Here is a 21,601-nt window from a genome sequence, read left to right as displayed (position 1 = left end):
ATATATACATACACAGACATACATATATACTTTCTTTTCTTTCATACTATTTGCCATTTCCCACGTTAGCAAGGTAGCATTAAGAACAGAGGACTGGGCCTTTGAGGGAATATCCTCACCTTGCCTCCTTCTCCATTCCTTCTTTTGGAAAAATTAAAAAAAAACGAGAGGGAAGGATTTCCAGCCCTCCGCTCCCTTCCCTTTTAGTTGCCTTTTACGACCCGCACGGAATATGTGGGAAGTATTCTTTCTCCCCTATCCCCAGGATGTACATATATACACATGTACATAATTCATACTAGCATTGAACATTAAACATTATTAGTTTAACACTTCATATTGATTAACACTTTCGTGCACATTAGATTCCACTGTGGTGCCATAATGAATCCTCATCTTTGCTCTTTACTGGATATCATTGTAACATTATTAAAAATTCTCACCTTTTCCTCACAGTGGATGCAACTGTGGCATCATAAATCCTTACCTTTACCTCATGTTGGACTCTGAACATGTCATAATAAAAAAAGAAATTACCAAAAATCAAAGCATCAATATAATTATGCTAGATTTGTATGTTACATGGGCAGATAGAGGTTGCACAGTGGAGCATCACTTGCTGCTGTATGAACAAGAATCATGTCTAAAACTTGCAAAATCATATCGAAATATTTGTTATTTATGTATTTTTTTCAGCACTTTTCTTGTCATTAGGCTTTTATGTAACTCTTGAACTGTTGATAATCACCACATGGATGGGTAACCTCTCCTTACAAAAAATAGTTTATTGGTGAGTTGAGAATACTCATTTCTATTTATTTATTTATTTTGCTTTGTCTCTGTCTCCCGCGTTAGCGAGGTAGCACAAGGAAACAGACGAAAAACTGGCCCAACCCACCCACATACACATGTATATACATACACGTCCACACATGCAAGTATATATACCTATACATCTCAACGTATACATATATATATACACACACAGACATATACATATATACACATGTACATAATTCATACTGTCTGCCTTTATTCATGCCCATCGCCACCTCGCCACACATGAAATAACAACCCCCTCCCCCCTCATGTATGCGAGGTAGCGCTAGGAAAAGACAACAAAGGCCACATTCGTTCACACTCAGTCTCTAGCTGTCATGTAATAATGCACCGAAATCACAGCTCCCTTTCCACATCCAGGCCCCACAGAACTTTCCATGGTTTACCCCAGATGCTTCACATGCCCTGGTTCAATCCATTGACAGCACGTCAACCCGAGTATACCACAACGTTCCAGTTCACTCTATTCCTTGCACACTTTTCACCCTCCTGCATGTTCAGGCCCCGATCACTCAAAATCTTTTTCACAACATCTTTCCACCTCCAATTTGGTCTCCCACTTCTCCTCATTCCCTCCACCTCTGACACATATATCCTCTTGGTCAATCTTTCCTCACTCATTCTCTCCATGTGACCAAACCATTTCAAAACACTGTCTTCTGCTCTCTCAACCACACTCTTTTTATTACCACACATCTCTCTTACCCTATTGTTACTTACGAAATCAAACCACCTCACACCACGTATTGTCCTCAACCATCTCATTTCCAGCACATCCACCCTCCTGCGCACAACTCTATCCATAGCCCACGCCTCACAACCAGATAACATTGTTGGAACCACTATTCCTTCAAACATACCCATTTTTGCTTTTTGAGATAATGTTCTCGACTTCCACACATGCTTCAAGGCTGCCAGAATTTTCGCCCTCTCCCCCACCCTATGATTCACTTCCACTTCCATGGTTCCATCCACTGCCAAATCCACCCCCAGATATCTAAAACACTTCACTTCCTCCAGTTTTTCTCCATTCAAACTTACCTCCCAATTGACTTGACCCTCAACCCTACTGTACCTAATAACCTTGCTCTTATTCACATTTACTCTCAACTTTCTTCTTTCACACACTTTACCAAACTCAGTCACCAGCTTCTGCAGTTTCTCACACGAATCAGCCACCAGTGCTGTATCATCAGCGAACAACATCTGACTCACTTCCCAAGCTCTCTCATCCTCAACAGACTGCATACTTGCCCCTCTTTCCAAAACTCTTGCATTCACCTCCCTAACAACCCCATCCATAAACAAATTAAACAACCATGGAGACATCACACACCCCTGTCACAAACCTACATTCACTGAGTACCAATCACTTTCCTCTCTTCCTACAAGTACACATGCCTTACATCCTCGATAAAAGCTTTTCACTGCTTCTAACAACTTGCCTCCCAAACCATATATCCTTAATACCTTCCACAGAGCATCTCTATCAACTCTATCATATGCCTTCTCCAGACCCATAAATGCTACATACAGATCCATTTGCTTTTCTAAGTATTTCTCACATACATTCTTCAAAGCAAACACCTGATCCACACATCCTCTACCACTTCTGAAACCACACTGCTCTTCCCCAATTTGATGCTGTGTACATGCCTTCACCCTCTCAATCATTACCCTCCCTTATGATTTCCCATGAATACTCAACAAACTTATACCTCCGTAATTTGAGCACTAACCTTTGTCCCCTTTGCCTTTGTACAATGACACCATGCAAGCATTCTTCCAATCCTCATGCACCTAACCATGAATCATACATACGTTAAATAACCTTACCAACCAGTCAGCAATACAGTCACCCCCTTTTTTAATAAATTCCACTGCAATGCCATCCAAACCTGCTGCCTTGCCGGCTTTCATCATCCGCAAAGCTTTTACTACCTCTTCTCTGTTTACCAGATCACTTTCCCTAACCCTCTCACTCTGCACACCACCTTGACCAAAACACCATATATCTGCCACTCTATCATCAATACTCATATTTGGTGTTTTATTTGATACATTGTTATTTGTGTGCTCATGAAAATGAATTTTTTTTTTATTTTTTTTTTTATTTTTAATACTATTCGCCATTTCCCGCATTAGCGAGGTAGCATTTAGAACAGAGGACTGGGCCTTTGAGAGAATATCCTCATGTGGCCCCCTTCTCTGTTCCTTCTTTTGGAAAATTAAAAAAAAATGAGAGGGGAGGATTTCCAGCCCCCCGCTCCCTTCCCTTTTAGTCACCTTCTACTACACGCAGGGAATACGTGGGAAGTATTCTTTCTCCCCTATCCCCAGGGATACAGTACATTATATTTGCCAAAAGGGTAATATTGACTGGGAGTGGAACCTTCTCTTTAAGTATGGAAATCTTTCTATCTATCTATATCTCTGACACCTGTTCCAAATGGTACTCCGTCAAGGGGTTAGGCATGGTAATAGAGTCTCCATAACTAGAAAACTCCAGAGATGCTGCTTAGTCTTTAGTGCCTCACCTCTGATAAGCCAGTGGCAGAGGGCAATTCTAGCACAGTGTTTTGCAGTAGCTCCCACTAATGTTTCATCCAACTACATTTACCTAATGCTCTTGCTTCCTACTTCTACCTAATGTTCCTGCCTAAGTGTTCCAACCTTTTACTTCTGTGAACTGCTCCCTACCAATTTGCCAAAAGGCAGGGCTAATGCATAGCGCTCACCACACGAATGTTTAGAGTTATGAAGAATGAGCTGTATGAATTCAGTATTATCAAGTGTTATGTGTGAAGAGGAGAGATTGTATGTTTGTAAACAGAATGCTAGTAGTCCACATGTGGGTGATGTAGAAAGAAAAGACAGCTACCTGGGGCAGAGGAATGCCACTTGACGACCACTGAGGTGTTGGCCCACTACGCAGCAGTCACTAACCCTCCAGATACCCTGACAGGCAGTACTGGTAACATACCTCCTTGTCGTTGGCTGCCTGCCTATTGCTACCTTCTTGTATTCATTTATGTTTACTGAATTCACTTGTACTAACTTTTTCATGGAACACAACCCATGGTATAAATGAGATACATCTGTAATGCCTACAGTGAAGTTTACTCCCTTTTCTTATTTGCAGCATAATGCCTACTGCCTTTGTCCATTCTTCAGGTACATGAACTCTACAACATGTATCCATGCACAGTTTCTAGATCCATTTATCAAAACCTTCCTCTGCAGTCTTCACCATCTTGTTTATGAATCCAGCCATATGTTTTAATGTTTGTCTTCCTTGTTTATCTTGGCTTCATCTCTTCCATACATATATTCTCATTTCTCCATGTATATGACCCTTCTATACCAGGATACACTGTTTTCTCCCCTCACATCCAATTAGCTTTTTGAAATGACTTTCTTCCTCTTTTTTTTTTTTCATACTATTTGCCATTTCCTGCATTAGCAAGGTAGCACTAAGAACAGAGGACTGAACCTTTCAGGGAATGTCCTCACTTGGCCCCCCTCTCGACTCCCCTTTTGGAAAATTAGAAAAAAACGAGAGGGAAGGATTTCCAGCCCCCTGCTCCCTCCCCTTTTTGTCGCCTTCTACGACATGCTGGCATTCTCCCACACATCACTGATGCTTTTTAGCTTTTTATGCATATCTCTCTTCCACTTTTATGAACCTTCTTCTAGAATGGTGTATTATTCTTTAAATTCTCATATATTTTTCAGAGATGCATTGCTTTCCTTTTATTCATCTCTTGTATCCTTTTAACTTTTCTCTTGAGTCGTTTATATTCATCTTTCTTTGCCCTCCATTCAGCAGTGTTTTATGGTGGATTAAGCTTCATCTTTCAGCTATTTGTCTATTCCACAACCTCTGTAAAGACTTCATTCATTTGACCATGCTTCAGCTCTCTTTCTACAGCCTATTCTTGTAGTGCCCCCTACTTCCATGGCATCCTCTAATAATACTCTCTTGAACTACCTCCATATCATCCTCAGTCATTCTCTGAAATGTTTTGGATACTTTCAGCTTTTCATTTAACTTCTTGTGGAAGCTGACTCTCACTCTTTTATTCCTCAGCTTTTCTACTTTTAAATTTCTCATTTTTAGTTTGTCTCTGTGAAATATGGGAAGAACTAGTACCTCTGGCATCCACATTCATGTTTGTGCACTTATGCATGACCATACATTGGTTAAGTTTTAAATCATTTGATTTTTACCCCTCTTCTTTGATATATGGTCATGTAACTTCATATGCAGGTGCTTGCTTAACCTGTGTGTAGTTACACTGTGACTGAGAGATGTCCCTTGGTGAGGCTTTGTCATCATCAGTGGACAAATAGGTGAGCATTCTCATCAAGAAACTTCTCACTCCAGAGGAGTTTATCATTTCATTACTCTTGATTGGAGTGCGACCTCAGAGCTGGAGGAAGTCCATAAAAGGGGTCCTGGGGTTTGTTTTGTAATTTTGTAATTGATTATCTGATACTGATGAGTGTTTCAGCTTCTCATCAGAGTAGGTCACCTTACAAGCATATTGTGTAATATACCATTACTTTTTTTGCCATTTACATCTATAGCTTTAAATCCACCATTTTGTACATTTTTATTCAAATTCTATCCCATATGTATAATATATTAAGATTACAAAGAAATGATAAAACTATGTCTAAAATGTTACCGCATTTTCTAATTGTGGTCACTGTTTTGGCCATCTGTGGCAGCTAATGCTCATAACAAGTGCACAGTTGGTGTTTTTTTTTTTTTTTTTTTTTTTTTGCTTTGTCGCTGTCTCCCGCGTTTGCGAGGTAGCGCAAGGAAACAGACGAAAGAAATGGCCCAACCCACCCCCATACACATGTATATACATACGTCCACACACGCAAAATATACATACCTACACAGCTTTCCATGGCTTACCCCAGACGCTTCACATGCCCCGATTCAATCTACTGACATCACGTCAACCCCGGTATGCCACATCGCTCCAATTCACTCTATTCCTTGCCCTCCTTTCACCCTCCTGCATGTTCAGGCCCCGATCACACAAAATCTTTTTCACTCCATCTTTCCACCTCCAATTTGGTCTCCCTCTTCTCCTCGTTCCCTCCACCTCCGACACATATATCCTCTTGGTCAATCTTTCCTCACTCATTCTCTCCATGTGCCTAAACCATTTCAAAACACCCTCTTCTGCTCTCTCAACCACGCTCTTTTTATTTCCACACATCTCTCTTACCCTTACGTTACTTACTCGATCAAACCACCTCACACCACACATTGTCCTCAAACATCTCATTTCCAGCACATCCATCCTCCTGCGCACAACTCTATCCATAGCCCAAGCCTCGCAACCATACAACATTGTTGGAACCACTATTCCTTCAAACATACCCATTTTTGCTTTCCGAGATAATCTTCTCGACCTCCACACATTCTTCAAGGCTCCCAGAATTTTCGCCCCCTCCCCCACCCTATGATCCACTTCCGCTTCCATGGTTCCATCCGCTGCCAGATCCACTCCCAGATATCTAAAACACTTCACTTCCTCCAGTTTTTCTCCATTCAAACTCACCTCCCAATTGACTTGACCCTCAACCCTACTGTACCTAATAACCTTGCTCTTATTCACATTTACTCTTAACTTTCTTCTTTCACACAGTTGGTGTTGTGACACTATTATAATGGACCCTGGTTTAGATCTTATGTAGTGTAAGCCTGGGTGTTTGTTTGTGTGTGTGTGTGTGTGTGTGTGTGTGTGTGTGTGTGTGTGTTCACAAGGTTAGAATACAATATATATACTGGGAAAAGATACAGGGCAACAAGAGTGTACTTTTACAGGTCATAATTCAGTGTGGTTTCAGAAGTGGTAGAGGATGTGTGGATCAGGTGTTTGCTTTGAAGAATGTATGTGAGAAATACTTAGAAAAGCCAATGGATTTGTATGTAGCATTTATGGATCTGGAGAAGGCATATGATGGAGTTGATAGAGGTGCTCTTTGGAAGGTGTTAAGAATGTATGGTGTGGGAGGCAAATTGTTAGAAGCAGTGAAAAGTTTATATCGAGGATGTAAGGCATGTGTACGTGTAGGAAGAGATGAAAGTGATTGGTTCTCAGTGAATGTTGGTTTGCAGCAGGGGTGCGTGATGTCTCCATGGTTGTTTAATTTGTTTATGGATGGGGTTGTTAGGGAGGTGAATGCAAGAGTTTTGGAGAGGGACAAGTATGCAGTTGCTGTGGATGAGAGAGCTTGGGAAGTGAGTCAGTTGTTGTTCACTGATGATACAGCGCTGGTGGCTGATTCGTGTGAGAAACTGCAGAAGTTGGTGACTGAGTTTGGTAAAGTGTGTGAAAGAAGAAAGTTGAGAGTAAATGTGAATAAGAGCATGGTTATTAGGAACAGTAGGGTTGAGGGACAAGCAATTGGGAGGTAAGTTTGAATGGAGAAAAACTGGAGGAAGTGAAGTGTTTTAGATATCTGGGAGTGGATTTGGCAGCGGATGGAACCATGGAAGCGGAAGTGAGTCACAGGGTGGGGGAAGGGGCGAAAGTTTTGAAAGCGATGAAAAATATGTGGAAGGCGAGAACATTATCTCAGAAAGCAAAAATGGGTATGTTTGAAGGAATAGTGGTTCCAACAATGTTATATGGTTGCGAGGCGTGGGCTATAGATAGAATTGTACGGAGGAAGGTGGATGTGTTGGAAATGAGATGTTTGAGTACAGTATGTGGTGTGAGGTGGTTTGATTGAGTAAGTAATGAAAGGGTAAGAGAGATGTGTGGTAATAAAAAGTGTGGTTGAGAGAGCAGAAGAGGGTGTTTTGAAATGGTTTGGTTGCATCAAGAGAATGAGTGAGGAAAGATTGACCAAGAGGATATATGTGTCAGAGGTGGAGGAAATGAGGAGAAGTGGGAGACCAAATTGGAGGTGGAAAGATGGAGTGAAAAATATTTTGAGCTATCGGGGCCTGAACATGCAGGAGGGTGAAAGGCGTGCAAGTAATAGAGTGAATTGGAACGATGTGGTATATTGGAGTCGATGTGCTGTCAATGGATTGAACCAGGGCATGTGAAGCGTCTGGGGTAAACCATGGAAAGTTTTGTGGGGCCTGGATGTGGAAAGGGAGCTGTGGTTTCAGTGCATTATACATGACAGCTAGAGACTGATTGTGAACGAATGTGGCCTTTGTTGTCTTTTCCTAGCGCTACTTCGTGCACATGCAGGGGGAGGGGGTTGTCATGCATATGCAGGGGGAGGGGGTTGTCATTTCATGCGTGGTGGGGTGGTGACGGAAATGAATAAAGGCAGCAAGTATGAAGTATGTACATGTGTTTATATGTATATGTCTGTGTATGTTTATATATGTATACATTGAAATGTATAGTTGTGTGTGTGTGCGTATGTGGACGTGTATGTATATACATGTGTATGTGGGTGGGTTGGGCCATCCTTTCATCTGTTTTCTTGCTCTACCTCGCTGATGAGGGAGACAGCGACAAAGTATAATAAATAATGATGAATAGTAGATGTTAGGAAATGATTGTATAGAATTAGGAAAAAATTTGAAAATGCTCACACCTCAACAAAGCTGACTAGAATGACTTATGTAACTTCTTTTTGACTTTCCTTGGGTAAATTACTATCTTTTATGTGGTGATGCTTTTGTCTCTGCCAAATGCATAGCAGAGGTTATTGTTATGGGAATGGAAGCATTTATCCTTTCTTCCTCCAAGACACACTCTTCATTAAATCTGTGGTTCAATCATTCCTGTTCTGAGGTCATTCAGGCAAGGGATCAGACATATCAGGCTTGGAAAAACTCTTCTTCCTTTGGCTCTCATTCAGCTTTATCACTGCCCATAATTACTGCAAGCATGTTGTGTGAGGCAAAGTGTTCCTTTATTCAAAGGAAGTGTGATAATCTCTCCTTGGCATCCACTGATAGGTCTTTCTGGTCTTTAGTTAAGGGCATCTCATAACAAAACAACTTTTATTGCTTTACCTTTCCTTGACTATTTTGTTCTGACAGCACTATAGCCGTCTCTGCTGTAGACAAAGCAACTGTGTTTGGTTCCCATTTCTCTTCTAATTCCACCTTGAATGACAGTGATGTACATTTACCCCCTGATGCTCCTCTTGCTAATCCTATGCCTCTTCCTGTGTTCTCCTTTTGGACTGTCTGAAAATTGCTTTTCTCTCTGGACACAAGCAAGGCATATGGTCCTGATGTTCCATCCATGTGTACTGAAAGATTGTGCCTCTGAACTTGCACCTGCTTTTGCTTGTTTTTCCATTTCTGTTTAAAAATCAAAGCTTTTTATTCTTGGAAGAGTGCATTGATACATCCCATCCCTAGGATGGGTGACCATTGTCACTCCTCTAACTATCATCCTATTGCTTTAAGATCTACCATTTCCAAAGTTTTTGCATCCCTCCCCACCTCCCGTATCTTAGACACCTTGAAAATCATAGTCTTCTCTCAAATCACCAGTGTCTTCTGTAAGGCGAGATCCACTGGTAATATTCTTTCCTATCTTACTAATGTCTTGTCATCATTCCTGAAAGATTTGGGGTAGTCATGTGTAGTTGCCCTTGACATATCCAAAGCTTTTGACAAAGTATAGCATCGGGGTCTCATCTCTAAGTTCCCCTCTTTTGGCTTCCCTCCTTCAGTTTGCTTGTTCATATCTAGCTCCCTCTCTAGCCGATCTATTTCTGTGGTTGTTGATGGATTATCCTCCCCCTTTTCTCCCTCAACATTGGTGTCCCTCAAGGTTCTGTACTGTCCCTTACACTTTTTCTCCTTTTTCTCAATGATTTCCTCTCCTCCACAAGTAATGCAATGCACTCATACACTGATGACTCAACACTGCATTCATCCACATCCACCAATTCTGCTTCTTCTCTCATTCAATCTGCATCTTGTCTTGACACAATTTCCTCAGTAAATGCAGACTTGAACAACATATCTCAGCAGGGTAAATGAAATCTGGTTAAGTTTAATTCCTCCAAGACCCACTCTCTACCCATCTTGCTATTGAAAACTCCTGGCAACTCGTCTCTCCTTTGATGTTCTGTAATTCCACCACTTGAGTCAGTGAACATACTTGGTGTTACTTTAACATCCACTCCTTCTAAGAAACCCCATATTATGGGAATAATTAAGCCTGCCCCTAAGAAACTGGGTATCCTGTTTAGATGTCGAAGCTTCTTTCTTCTGAACAGTTGCCATGTTTATACAAAGGATTGATTTGTCCTTATAAGGAGTACTGCTCTCACTTCTGGGGTGGTTCTAGCTCTTTATCCTTACTTGACAGTTGAGTCAAAGGCAATCCAACTTATAAACTGTCCCAGGCTAACTTCCAAACTTGACCCTCTTGCTTTACGCCACAACGTTGGTTTATTTTTCCTTGTGTAGGTATTTCTTTGGTTTCTGCTCCCGTGTGTGCCCCCATGACTAGCTAGACCACTCAATACTCAGCAAGCTGCTGCATCACATGATTATGCTTGGCCATTGGCAACTCAAGGGTGGGCCGTTTTGATAACTGCTTCTTTCCCAACACGTCGAAGCTTTAGAACTTTACTATTTCGTGTCTTTCCCAGTAACCATAACAAGGCACATTTTCATTTTAAAGGACAAGCCTTTCACTTTTCTCCTGAATTCTTAAGTTTTTTAATACTTTCCTTTGCCTTTCTTTTTCCCTTCCATAATTTTCTCTATATTTTAATTAAGGCCCAGCCTTGATGTGGATTTTTATCTTTGACTGGAGCCTTAAACAAAAAAAAAATGATGATGGAAGATGGAGTGTCAAGATTATATTCTGTAATGAAGATTTGGAGGCAGAAGTTGGATGGTAATTATTGCAAGAAATAGAGTTAGGGGTGTAGGTTGTAGTTGATAGGCAGCTAGTGACTAGGGAGGTATATTACCAGTTCTACCTGCCTAGGTATCAGAAGGGTTAGTTACAGATGCATGGTGAGCCAGCACTTCAGTGGTTGTCAAATTGCAGTCTTCTGACCCAGGCAGCTGTCTTTTCTTTCTGCTTCACCTACACATGGATTACTGGCATTGTGTCCTCAAACATACAGTCTCCTTTTAACATGTAAGACTTGGGAACACTTTACACACAGCTCATTCTTCATAGCTCTAGATTTTCCTGCAGTGAGTGCTATGTGCTAGCCATGCCTTTTGGTAAAATGGTTGGAGCAATAGATGGAAGTAGTAGATAGGGACATTTAGGTAGGAGCATCAGGTAGAAACATTAGGAAATAGTAGTTGGTAGGAATATTTGGCTGGAGCATTTAGGTAGTAGTAGTCATTAGGAACATCATGTAGGAGCCTCTGTAAACTGTGTGATGCTTGCCCTTTGCCAGTGGCCTTAGGGTGAGACATTAAAGGCCAAGAAGCAGCACTGGAGTTCACTTGTTATAGAGATTCTATTGTCATGGCTATCCCCTTGATGGAGTTCTTAAAGGGGATCGGAGTCAGAGATATAGATAGATAGATAGATAGATAGATAGATAGAGAAGCTAGAAAAGCCTTTCCAGACCACATGTTGGTCACTAGTCACAACAGTAGCAGTGAGCACCATTTATGATATTTACAGTGATTAGAGTTCGTTAAGATTTAAGAGTGAAAAAGTGAGAAAGATGTTCAAGACCAAATTGCCAGTAGATTCACACACAAATGAAAGTATGCTTAAATGATATGTGCATGTACAGTATGATATTTGTGGCAAGCTGGTAAACTCTCATGACTGGAGTTATTGCCTAATATAGATATTTCTTTTCACAGGAATGAGAATATTGAAATTAAACAGCATAATGAATCCGTATATGACTTTCATGAAGATGGTGACAGTGATGAGCGTGAACCCTCTGGCCTTATGATTGATGAAACTCCAAGACGTAAAGGTGTTCGTATCCAGCCCCAAGAACCTTTGAAAATCAAGCTTAGTTGTGAGTTTTTTATTTATTTATTTGTTATCCTTAATCACTGTTTCCTGCGTCAGTGAGTTATTGCCAGGAAACAGATGAAGAATGGCCCATCCACTCATACACTTATGAATACAGAAATGCCCATACTACACTTATATATACAGAAATGCCCATACATGCACATACATGATGGCTTGCGCAAAAGATGCTTGTGGCATGAGAAGTGTGGGAGGTGGGTAGATTAGAAAGGGAAGTGAGTGGTGGGATGAAGAAGTAAGATTATTAGTGAAAGAGAAGAGAGAGGCCTTTTGGACGATTTTTGCAGGGAAATAATGCAAGTGAGTGGGAGATGTATAAAAGAAAGAGGCAGGAGGTGAAAAAGAGGGCAAGTGAGAGTTGGGGTGAGAGAATAGCATTAGATTTTAGGGAGAATAAAAAGATGTTTTGGAAGGAGGTAAATAAAGTGCATAAGACAAAGGAACAAATGGGAACATCAGTGAAGGGGGCTAATAGGGAGGTGATAACAAGTAGTGGTGATGTAAGAAGGAGATGAAGTGAGTATTTTGAAGGTTTGTTGAATGTGTTTGATGATAGAGTGGCAGATATAGGGTGTTTTGGTCAAGGCGGTGTGCAAAGTGAGAGGGTTAGGGAGAATGATTTGGTAAACAGAGAAGAGGTAGTAAAAGCTTTGCAGAAGATGAAAGCCGGCAAGGCAGCGGGTTTGGATGATATTGCAGTGGAATTTATTAAAAAAGGGGGTGACTGTGTTGTTGAATGGTTGGTAAAGTTATTTAATGTATGTATGACTCATGGTGAGGTGCCTGAGGATTGGCGGAATGCATGCATAGTGCCATTGTACGAAGGCAAAGGGGATAAAGGTGAGTGCTCAAATTACAGAGGTATAAGTTTGTTGAGTATTCCTGGTAAACTATATGGGAGGGTATTGATTGAGAGGGTGAAGGCATGTACAGAGCATTAGATTGGGGAAGAGCGGTGTGGTTTCAGAAGTGGTAGAGGATGTTTGGATCAGGTGTTTGCTTTGAAGAATGTATGTGAGAAATACTTAGAAAAGCAAATGGATTTGTATGTAGCATTTATGGATTTGAAGAAGGCATATGATAGAGTTGATAGAGATGCTCTGTGGAGGGTATTAGATATATATGGTGTGGGAGGCAAGTTGTTTGAAGCAGTGAAAAGTTCTTATTGAGGATGTAAGGCATGTGTACAAGTAGGGAGAGAGGAAAGTGATTGGTTCTCAGTGAATGTCGGTTTGCGGCAGGGGTGCGTGATGTCTCTATGGTTGTTTAATTTGTTCATGGATGGGGTTGATAGGGAAATGTATGCAAGAGTTTTGGAAAGAGGGGCAAGTATGCAGTCTGTTGTGGATGAGAGAGCTTGGGAAGTGAGTCAGTTGTTGTTCGCTGATGATACAGCACTGGTGGCTGATTCATGTGAGAAACTGCAAAAACTGGTGTCTGAGTTTGGTAAAGTGTGTGAAAGAAGAAAGCTGAGAGTAAATGTGAATAAGAGCAAGGTTATTTAATAGGTACAGTAAGGTTGAGGGATAAGTCAGTTGGGAGGTATCTTTGAATGGAGAAAAACTGGAGGAAGTGAAGTGTTTTAGATATCTGGGAGTGGATTTGGCAGCGGATGGAATCATGGAAGCGGAAGTGAGTCATAGGGTGGGAGGGTTCGAAAGTTCTGGGGGCATTGAAAAATGTGTGGAAGTCAAGAACATTATCTCGGAAAGCAAAAATAGGTATGTTTGAAGGAATAGTGGTTTCCAACAATGTTATGTGGTTGCGAGGTGTGGGCTATAGATAGAGTTGTGCAGCGGAGGGTGGATGTGCTGGAAATGAGATGTTTGAGGACAATATGTAATGTGAGGTGGTTTGATCGATTAAGTAATGAAAGGGTAAGAAAGATGTGTGGTAATAAAAAGAATGTGGTTGAGAGAGCAGAAGAGGGTGTTTTGAAATGGTTTGGTTGCATCGAGAGAATGAGTGAGGAAAGATTGACCAAGAGGATATATGTGTCAGAGGTGAAGGGAACAAAAAGTGGGAGACCAAATTGGAGGTGGAAAGATGGAGTGAAAAAGATTTTGAGTGATCGGGGCCTGAACATGCAGGAGGGTGAAAGGCGTGCAAGGAATAGAATGAATTGGAACGATGTGGTATACTCCATATCCAGGCCCCACAGACCTTTCCATGGTTTACCCCAGACATTTCACATGCCCTGCTTCAGTCCATTGACATTGAGAATTTGAAATACATTATAGTTATCATGTTCTTATGCTGATTTGTAATCATGCTGGTAAGATTTAAAGAATCTGTGTTTTAAGGAAAATTTGATGGGAATTCTAACTCAAGTAATTTGTTTTTGTCAATAAATGAAATTTGACAAGATGTCAAAGAAATTTTTTTTCCACATTTAATCACCATTTCCAGTGTTTGATAGGTAGCACTAGGAACAGACGAAGAGAGGCTGCATTTGCTCACACTTGTTTCTGTCTTTATTTCCATAGTGACAGGAGCAGATGTAGTATGTGGTGAAACAGTAGATGTGGCAGAGGAGGTGGAGGTGGCCCCATCACACAATCCAGCTCACAATGGTATAGATGAACTTTTAAGAGCATCTGCATATGCTCCAGACTTCAATGAGGACTCTCCTGCTCGCATGGATGATCTAGAGTAAGTTCATTACACCTTTTCTTTCCAGAGACATCCTATGTGCTATTGTTAATTCTGCTTTTGAAAAATGGGAAAAGGTATTGTGTGATATTGTTACATGAGTATGTTTTTCTGTATTTCCTTTTGTCTTTCACTAATGAAATTTCTATCAAACCCTGTGGGAGAATTTCATAGTTGAGGAGGTTATGATATCCCAAATCCTAGGTAAATTGCTTTTCTCCTCTGTGCATATGCATGGACGTGATACAATATCTTAGGTAAATTTTGGTGGCAAGGAATCATGATAATATCAGAAATACCTTAGAGGAGACAAAGAACCATCACACAGCTAATCAGGTTATCAATGCAGGAGGTTTTCCTGTTAACCATCATCACTTACTTTATCATTGTGTCAGTTTCTGTTTGACACAATATGTATATTAAAATTTTTATACCTATATTCAGTGTCTGCTGAAATAATCCCTCGATTACTGTTTAGAATAAGGATTTTAAGTTTTATATGTGGTATTAGGTACAGTAGGGTTGAGGGTCAAGTCAATTGGGAGGTGAGTTTAAATGGAGAAAAACTGGAGGAAGTGAAGTGTTTTAGATATCTGGGAGTGGATCTGTCAGCGGATGGAACCATGGAAGCGGAAGTGGATCATAGGGTGGGGGAGGGGGCGAAAATTTTGGGACCCTTGAAAAATGTGTGGAAGTCGAGAACATTATCTCGGAAAGCAAAAATGGGTATGTTTGAAGGAATAGTGGTTCCAACAATGTTGTATGGTTGCGAGGCGTGGGCTATGGATAGAGTTGTGCGCAGGAGGATGGATGTGCTGGAAATGAGATGTTTGAGGACAATGTGTGGTGTGAGGTGGTTTGATCGAGTAAGTAACGTAAGGGTAAGAGAGATGTGTGGAAATAAAAAGAGCGTGGTTGAGAGAGCAGAAGAGGGTGTTTTGAAATGGTTTGGGCACATGGAGAGAATGAGTGAGGGAAGATTGACCAAGAGGATATATGTGTCGGAGGTGGAGGGAACGAGGAGAAGAGGGAGACCAAATTGGAGGTGGAAAGATGGAGTGAAAAGGATTTTGTGTGATCGGGGCCTGAACATGCAGGAGGGTGAAAGGAGGGCAAGGAATAGAGTGAATTGGAGCGATGTGGTATACAGGGGTTGACGTGCTGTCAGTGGATTGAATCAAGGCATGTGAAGCGTCCGGGGTAAACCATGGAAAGCTGTGTAGGTATGTATATTTGCGTGTGTGGACGTGTGTATGTACATGTGTATGGGGGGGTTGGGCCATTTCTTTCGTCTGTTTCCTTGCGCTACCTCGCAACCGCGGGAGACAGCGACGAGGTATAAAAAAAAAAAAAAAAAAAAATGTGGAACTAAATCCTGTTGCTCCTTTATGGTGGGGGATATATTTTTTTGTGCATGGTACAGTTGTAGAAATTAGATGACATGATTTGTTACCTCTCGTGCTCCATGGTATTTAGAGTGGAGGGATGCAACTTTTGCAATTTCTCTTTTGGGTGTTATTTTTCTATGCTAGTAACTAATCATGTATCAAAAAGAAAATGCCCATGTTCTTGCTTGGAAACAAGAAAATGTGTGTAAAATTGAGATTTCAATATTTACTGGCAAGGCCAACTTCACTGCCTGGACACTTTTGTTTTTCTTCCTTCTGATGACTGATAACCTGATGAAGTTTGAGGTATTGAAAATATACTTAAATGGTTATCACTTGCCTTACTGTTCATCTTAAGTCATCCACATCCAGACTTTTGGCAAGGGATGTATTAAAAGGAAAAAGAAGTGTCCAGATGGAGAAATTGGCCCTGCCAGCATGTCTTGAAATCTCACTTTTAAATGTGTTAATAATTAAGTGCATCTCCATTTAAATGAGAGCTGGAAGAGGCTACCCATATATGTACATCTGGAGTCTTGATACTCTATACTATTCATTAAAAGGCACTGAGGCCTCCAGGCAGCTCCAGTAAGTCATCTTTTATTTGAGTTGCTATCTCTGGCTAGCCAACAAAACTTATTATGAATGCAGGATTCAACTTTTGGCAGGAAGTTGTGTGTATAGATTGACATTCATACCACCCTGCTGTACAGGAGTAGATTTTGTCCAAAGCATGAAAAGGGCTAAAAACGGGCTAATGTAGTAGAGGTAAAATTGAGGGTGCTTTTGACCCATTATCAATGAAAATGACACCTTAACAAGCAATGATTAAGGAATTGCTTCTCTTTTAGGTAAGTGTTTTGATTCAGTGTTTCCTTCTGAAAAGTTGTATGATATACCACAATCAAAGAATGTATTTTTGGAAACTGAAAAAGAGCAGTTGAACATGAGGCATGTTGAATTCCATGAAGTATTTTAATACTTATTTAATTTTATTTATTATACTTTGTTGCTGTTTTCCATGTAGCGAGGTAGCTCAAGGAAACAGACGAAAGAATGGCCCAGTCCTCCCACATACACATGTATATACATAAACGCCCACGCATGCACATATGTATACCTATACATTTCATCGTATACATACATATATATACACAGACATATACATATATACTCATGTCCATATTCATACATGATGCCTTCATCCATTCCCGCCGCCACCCCGCCACACATGAAGTGGCACCCCCCTTCCCCTGCATGCGTGCAAGGTAGCACTAGGGAAAGATATCAAAGGCCTCATTCGTTCACACTCAGTCTCTAGTTGTCATGTGTAATGCACCAAAACCACAGCTCCCTCTCCACATCCAGGCCCCACAGAACTTTCCATGGTTTACCCCCAGATGCTTCACATGCCCTGGTTCAATCCATTGACAGCACATCGACCCCGGTATACCACATCATTCCAATTCACTCTATTCCTTGCACGCCTTTCCCCCTCCTGCATGTTCAGGCCCCAATCACCCAAAATCTTTTTCACTCTATCCTTCCACCTCCAATTTGGTCTCCCACTTCTCCTCGTTCCCTCCACCTCTGACACATATATCCTCTTTGTCAATCTTTCCTCACTCATTCTCTCCATGTGACCAAAACATTTCAATACACCCTCTTCTGCTCTCTCAACCACACTCTTTTTATTACCACACATCTCTCTCACCCTTTCATTAATTACTTGATCAAGCCACCTCAAACCACATGTTGTCCTGAAACATCTTATTTCCAACACATCCACCCTCCTTCGCACAACCCTATCTATAGCCCACACCTCGCAACCATATAACATTGTTTGAACCACAATGTATATTCCATCAAACATACCCACTTTTGCTTTCTGAGATAATGTTCGTTCTTGCCTTCCACAAATTCTTCAACGCTCCCAGAACCTTCGACCCCTCTCCCACCCTGTGACTCACTTCCGCTTCCATGGTTCTGTCTGCTGCAAGATCCGTTCCCAGATATCTAAAACACTTCACTTCCCCCAGTTTTTCTCCATTCAAACTTACCTCCCTGTTGACTTGTCCCTCATTCCTTCTGAACCTAATGATCTTGCTCTTATTTACAGTTATTTTCAGCTTTCTTCTTTCACACACTTTACCAGACTCAGTCACCAGCTTCTGCAGTTTCTCACCCAAAGCAGCCACCAGCACTGTATCATCAAAGAACAACTGACTCACTTCCCAAGCCCTCTCATCCAAAACAGACTGCATACTTGCCCCTCTCTCCGAAACTCTTGCATTCACCTTCCTAACAACTCCATCTATAAACAAATCAAAAGACCATGGAGATGTCACACACCCCTGACGCAAACTGACATTCACTGGGAACCAATCACTTTCCTCTCTTTATACTCATACACATGCCTTGCATCCTCGATAAAAACTTTTCACTGCTTCTAGCAACTTACCTCCCGCACCATATACTCTTAATACCTTCCACAGAGCATCTCTATTAACTCTATCATATGCCTTCTCCAGATCCATAAATGCTACATAAAAAACCATCTGTTTTTTAAATATTTCTCACATACATTCTTCAAAGCAAACACCTGATCCACACATCCTCTACCGTTTATGAAACCACACTGCTCTTCCCCAATCTGATGCCGTGTATATGCCTTCACGCTCTCAATCAATACTCTCCCTTATGATTTCCCAGGAATACTTGACAAACTTGTACCTCTGTAATTTGAACAACTTACCTTTATCCCCTTTGCCTTTGTACATTGGCACTATGCATGCATTCTGCCAATCCTTATGCACTTGACCATGAACCATACATACATTGAATATCCTCACCAACCAGTCAACAACACTGTCACCCCCTTTTATTGATAAATTCCACTGCAGTACCATCCAAACCCACCGCCATGCTGACTTTCATCTTCCGCAAAGCTTTCACTTTAATACTTAGTTATACTAAATCCAAACAAGTCTAGACAATATCTACCCAAGATTATTGTAAGAAGATACCAAGGAAATAGCTTTTCTGATTATCAAAATATGCCAAAAAAATTAATTGCAGTTGATTTCCAGAATACTGGAAGCTTGCTTATGTAAGACCAATTTTCAAAAATTGAGATGGAAAATGCATTTCAAACCACCATTCATGTCTTACTTTTGTTCTTGGTAGAGTGTTAAAGACAGTAATAAGAATAGCCTCCTTTGCTCACATGATGGAGATTAGATTATTTTTCATTTATGTAAGTAATGTTCTGCAAGTATGAATATGTAAATATGTGAATAGTGATAATGATATGTAAGATTATGTATAAAAGAAAGAGGCAGGAGGTCAAGTACAAGAGGTGAAAAAGAGGGCAAATGAGAGTTGGAGTTAGAGACAATCATTAGATTTTAGGGAGAATGAAAAGAAGGTAAATAAAGTGCCTAAGACAAGAGAACAAATGGGAACATAGGTGAAGGGTGCTAATGGGGAGGTAATAACAAGTAGTGATGAAGTGAGGGGATGCAGTGAGTATTTTGGAAAGTTCATTGAATGTGTTTGATGATAGAGTGGCAGTTATAAGGAGTTTTGGTCATGGTGGTGTGCGAAGTGAGAAGGCCTGGGAGAATGGTTTGGTGAACAGAGAGGAGGTAGTGAAAGCATTGCGGAAGATGAAAGTTGGCAAGGTGGTGGGATTGGATGGTATTGCATTGGAATTTATTAAAAAAGGGGATAACTGTGTTGTTGACTGGTTGGTAAGGATATTCAGTGTATGTATGGTTCATGGTGAAGTGCCTGAGGATTCGTGGAATGCATGCATAGTGCCATTGTACAAAGGCAAAGGGGATAAAGGTGAATGTTCAAATTACAGAGGTATAAGTTTGTTGAGTATTCCTGGGAAATTATATAGGAGGGTATTGATTGAGAGGGTGAAGGTATGTACAGATCATTAGATTGGGGAAGAACATTGTGGTTTCAGAAGTGGTTAGAGGATGTGTGGATTAGGTGTTTCGTTTGAAGAATGTATGTGAGAAATACTGAGAAAAACAGATGGATTTGTAAGTAGCATTTATGGATCTGAAGAAGGCATATGATAGAGTTGATAGAGATGCTTTGTGGAAGGTATTAAGAGTATATGGTGTGGGAGGTAAGTTGCTAGAAGCAGTGAAGTTTTTATCAAGGATGTCATATAAGGCATGTGTGTGAGTAGGAAGAGAGGAATGTGATTAGTTCCCAGTGAATGTCAGTTTGCGGCAGGGGTGCATGGTTGTTTAATTTGTTTATGGATGGGGTTGTTAGGGAGGTGAATGCAAGAGTTTTGGAGAGAGGGGCAAGTATGCAGTCTGTTGTGGATGAGAGGACTTGGGAAGTGAGTCAGTTGTTGTTCGCTGATAATACAGTGCTGGTGGCTGATTCTTGTGAGTTTCTGCAGAAGTTTTTGACTGAATTTGGTAAAGTGTGTGAAAGAAGAAATCTGAGAGTAAATGTTTTTATCAAGGATGTAATATAAGGCATGTGTGTGAGTAGGAAGAGAGGAAAGTGATTGGTTCCCAGTGAATGTCGGTTTACGGCCGGGGTGCATGATGTCTGCATGGTTGTTTAATTTGTTTATGGATGGGGTTGTTAGGGAGGTGAATGCGAGAGTTTTGGAGAGTGGGGCAAGTATGCAGTCTGTTGTGGATTAGAGGGCTTGGGAAGGAAGGAAGTTGTTCGCTGATGATACAGTGCTGGTGGCTGATTCGTGTGAGCTTCTGCAGAAGTTTTTGACTGAGTTTGGTAAAGTGTGTGAAAGAAGAAATCTGAGAGCAAGGTTATTAGGTTCAGTAGGGTTGAGGTATAAGTCAATTGGGAGGTGAGTTTAAATGGAGAAAAACTGGAGGAAGTGAAGTGTTTTAGATATCTGGGAGTGGATCTGTCAGCGGATGGAACCATGGAAGCGGAAGTGGATCATAGGGTGGGGGAGGGGGCGAAAATTTTGGGACCCTTGAAAAATGTGTGGAAGTCGAGAACATTATCTTGGAAAGCAAAAATGGGTATGTTTGAAGGAATAGTGGTTCCAACAATGTTGTATGGTTGCGAGGCGTGGGCTATGGATAGAGTTGTGCGCAGGAGGATGGATGTGCTGGAAATGAGATGTTTGAGGACAATGTGTGGTGTGAGGTGGTTTGATCGAGTAAGTAACGTAAGGGTAAGAGAGATGTGTGGAAATAAAAAGAGCGTGGTTGAGAGAGCAGAAGAGGGTGTTTTGAAATGGTTTGGGCACATGGAGAGAATGAGTGAGGGAAGATTGACCAAGAGGATATATGTGTCGGAGGTGGAGGGAACGAGGAGAAGAGGGAGACCAAATTGGAGGTGGAAAGATGGAGTGAAAAGGATTTTGTGTGATCGGGGCCTGAACATGCAGGAGGGTGAAAGGAGGGCAAGGAATAGAGTGAATTGGAGCGATGTGGTATACAGGGGTTGACGTGCTGTCAGTGGATTGAATCAAGGCATGTGAAGCGTCCGGGGTAAACCATGGAAAGCTGTGTAGGTATGTATATTTGCGTGTGTGGACGTGTGTATGTACATGTGTATGGGGGGGGTTGGGCCATTTCTTTCGTCTGTTTCCTTGCGCTACCTCGCAACCGCGGGAGACAGCGACGAGGTATAAAAAAAAAAAAAAAAAAAAATGTGGAACTAAATCCTGTTGCTCCTTTATGGTGGGGGATATATTTTTTTGTGCATGGTACAGTTGTA

At 41.2% G+C, this 21,601-nt stretch overlaps 1 protein-coding gene across 1 annotated transcript in view; it reads left to right on the top strand.

Moving 5' to 3' along the window:
* Positions 1-21,601, top strand: part of LOC139767311 (histone lysine demethylase PHF8-like) — a 130,308-nt gene that overhangs the window by 63,008 nt on the left and 45,699 nt on the right. Inside the window, exons 13-14 of the mRNA XM_071696581.1 lie at positions 11,648-11,811; positions 14,315-14,480. Coding sequence (XP_071552682.1) covers positions 11,648-11,811; positions 14,315-14,480 — 330 coding nt within the window. The remainder of the gene's footprint in view (positions 1-11,647; positions 11,812-14,314; positions 14,481-21,601) is intronic.

This window comes from Panulirus ornatus, chromosome 59 (assembly GCF_036320965.1).
Source record: "Panulirus ornatus isolate Po-2019 chromosome 59, ASM3632096v1, whole genome shotgun sequence".
NCBI classification, from domain to species: Eukaryota; Metazoa; Arthropoda; class Malacostraca; order Decapoda; family Palinuridae; genus Panulirus; species Panulirus ornatus.
Note: the sequence above shows the minus strand (reverse complement) of the source record. Positions and strands in the feature narration are given on the sequence as shown.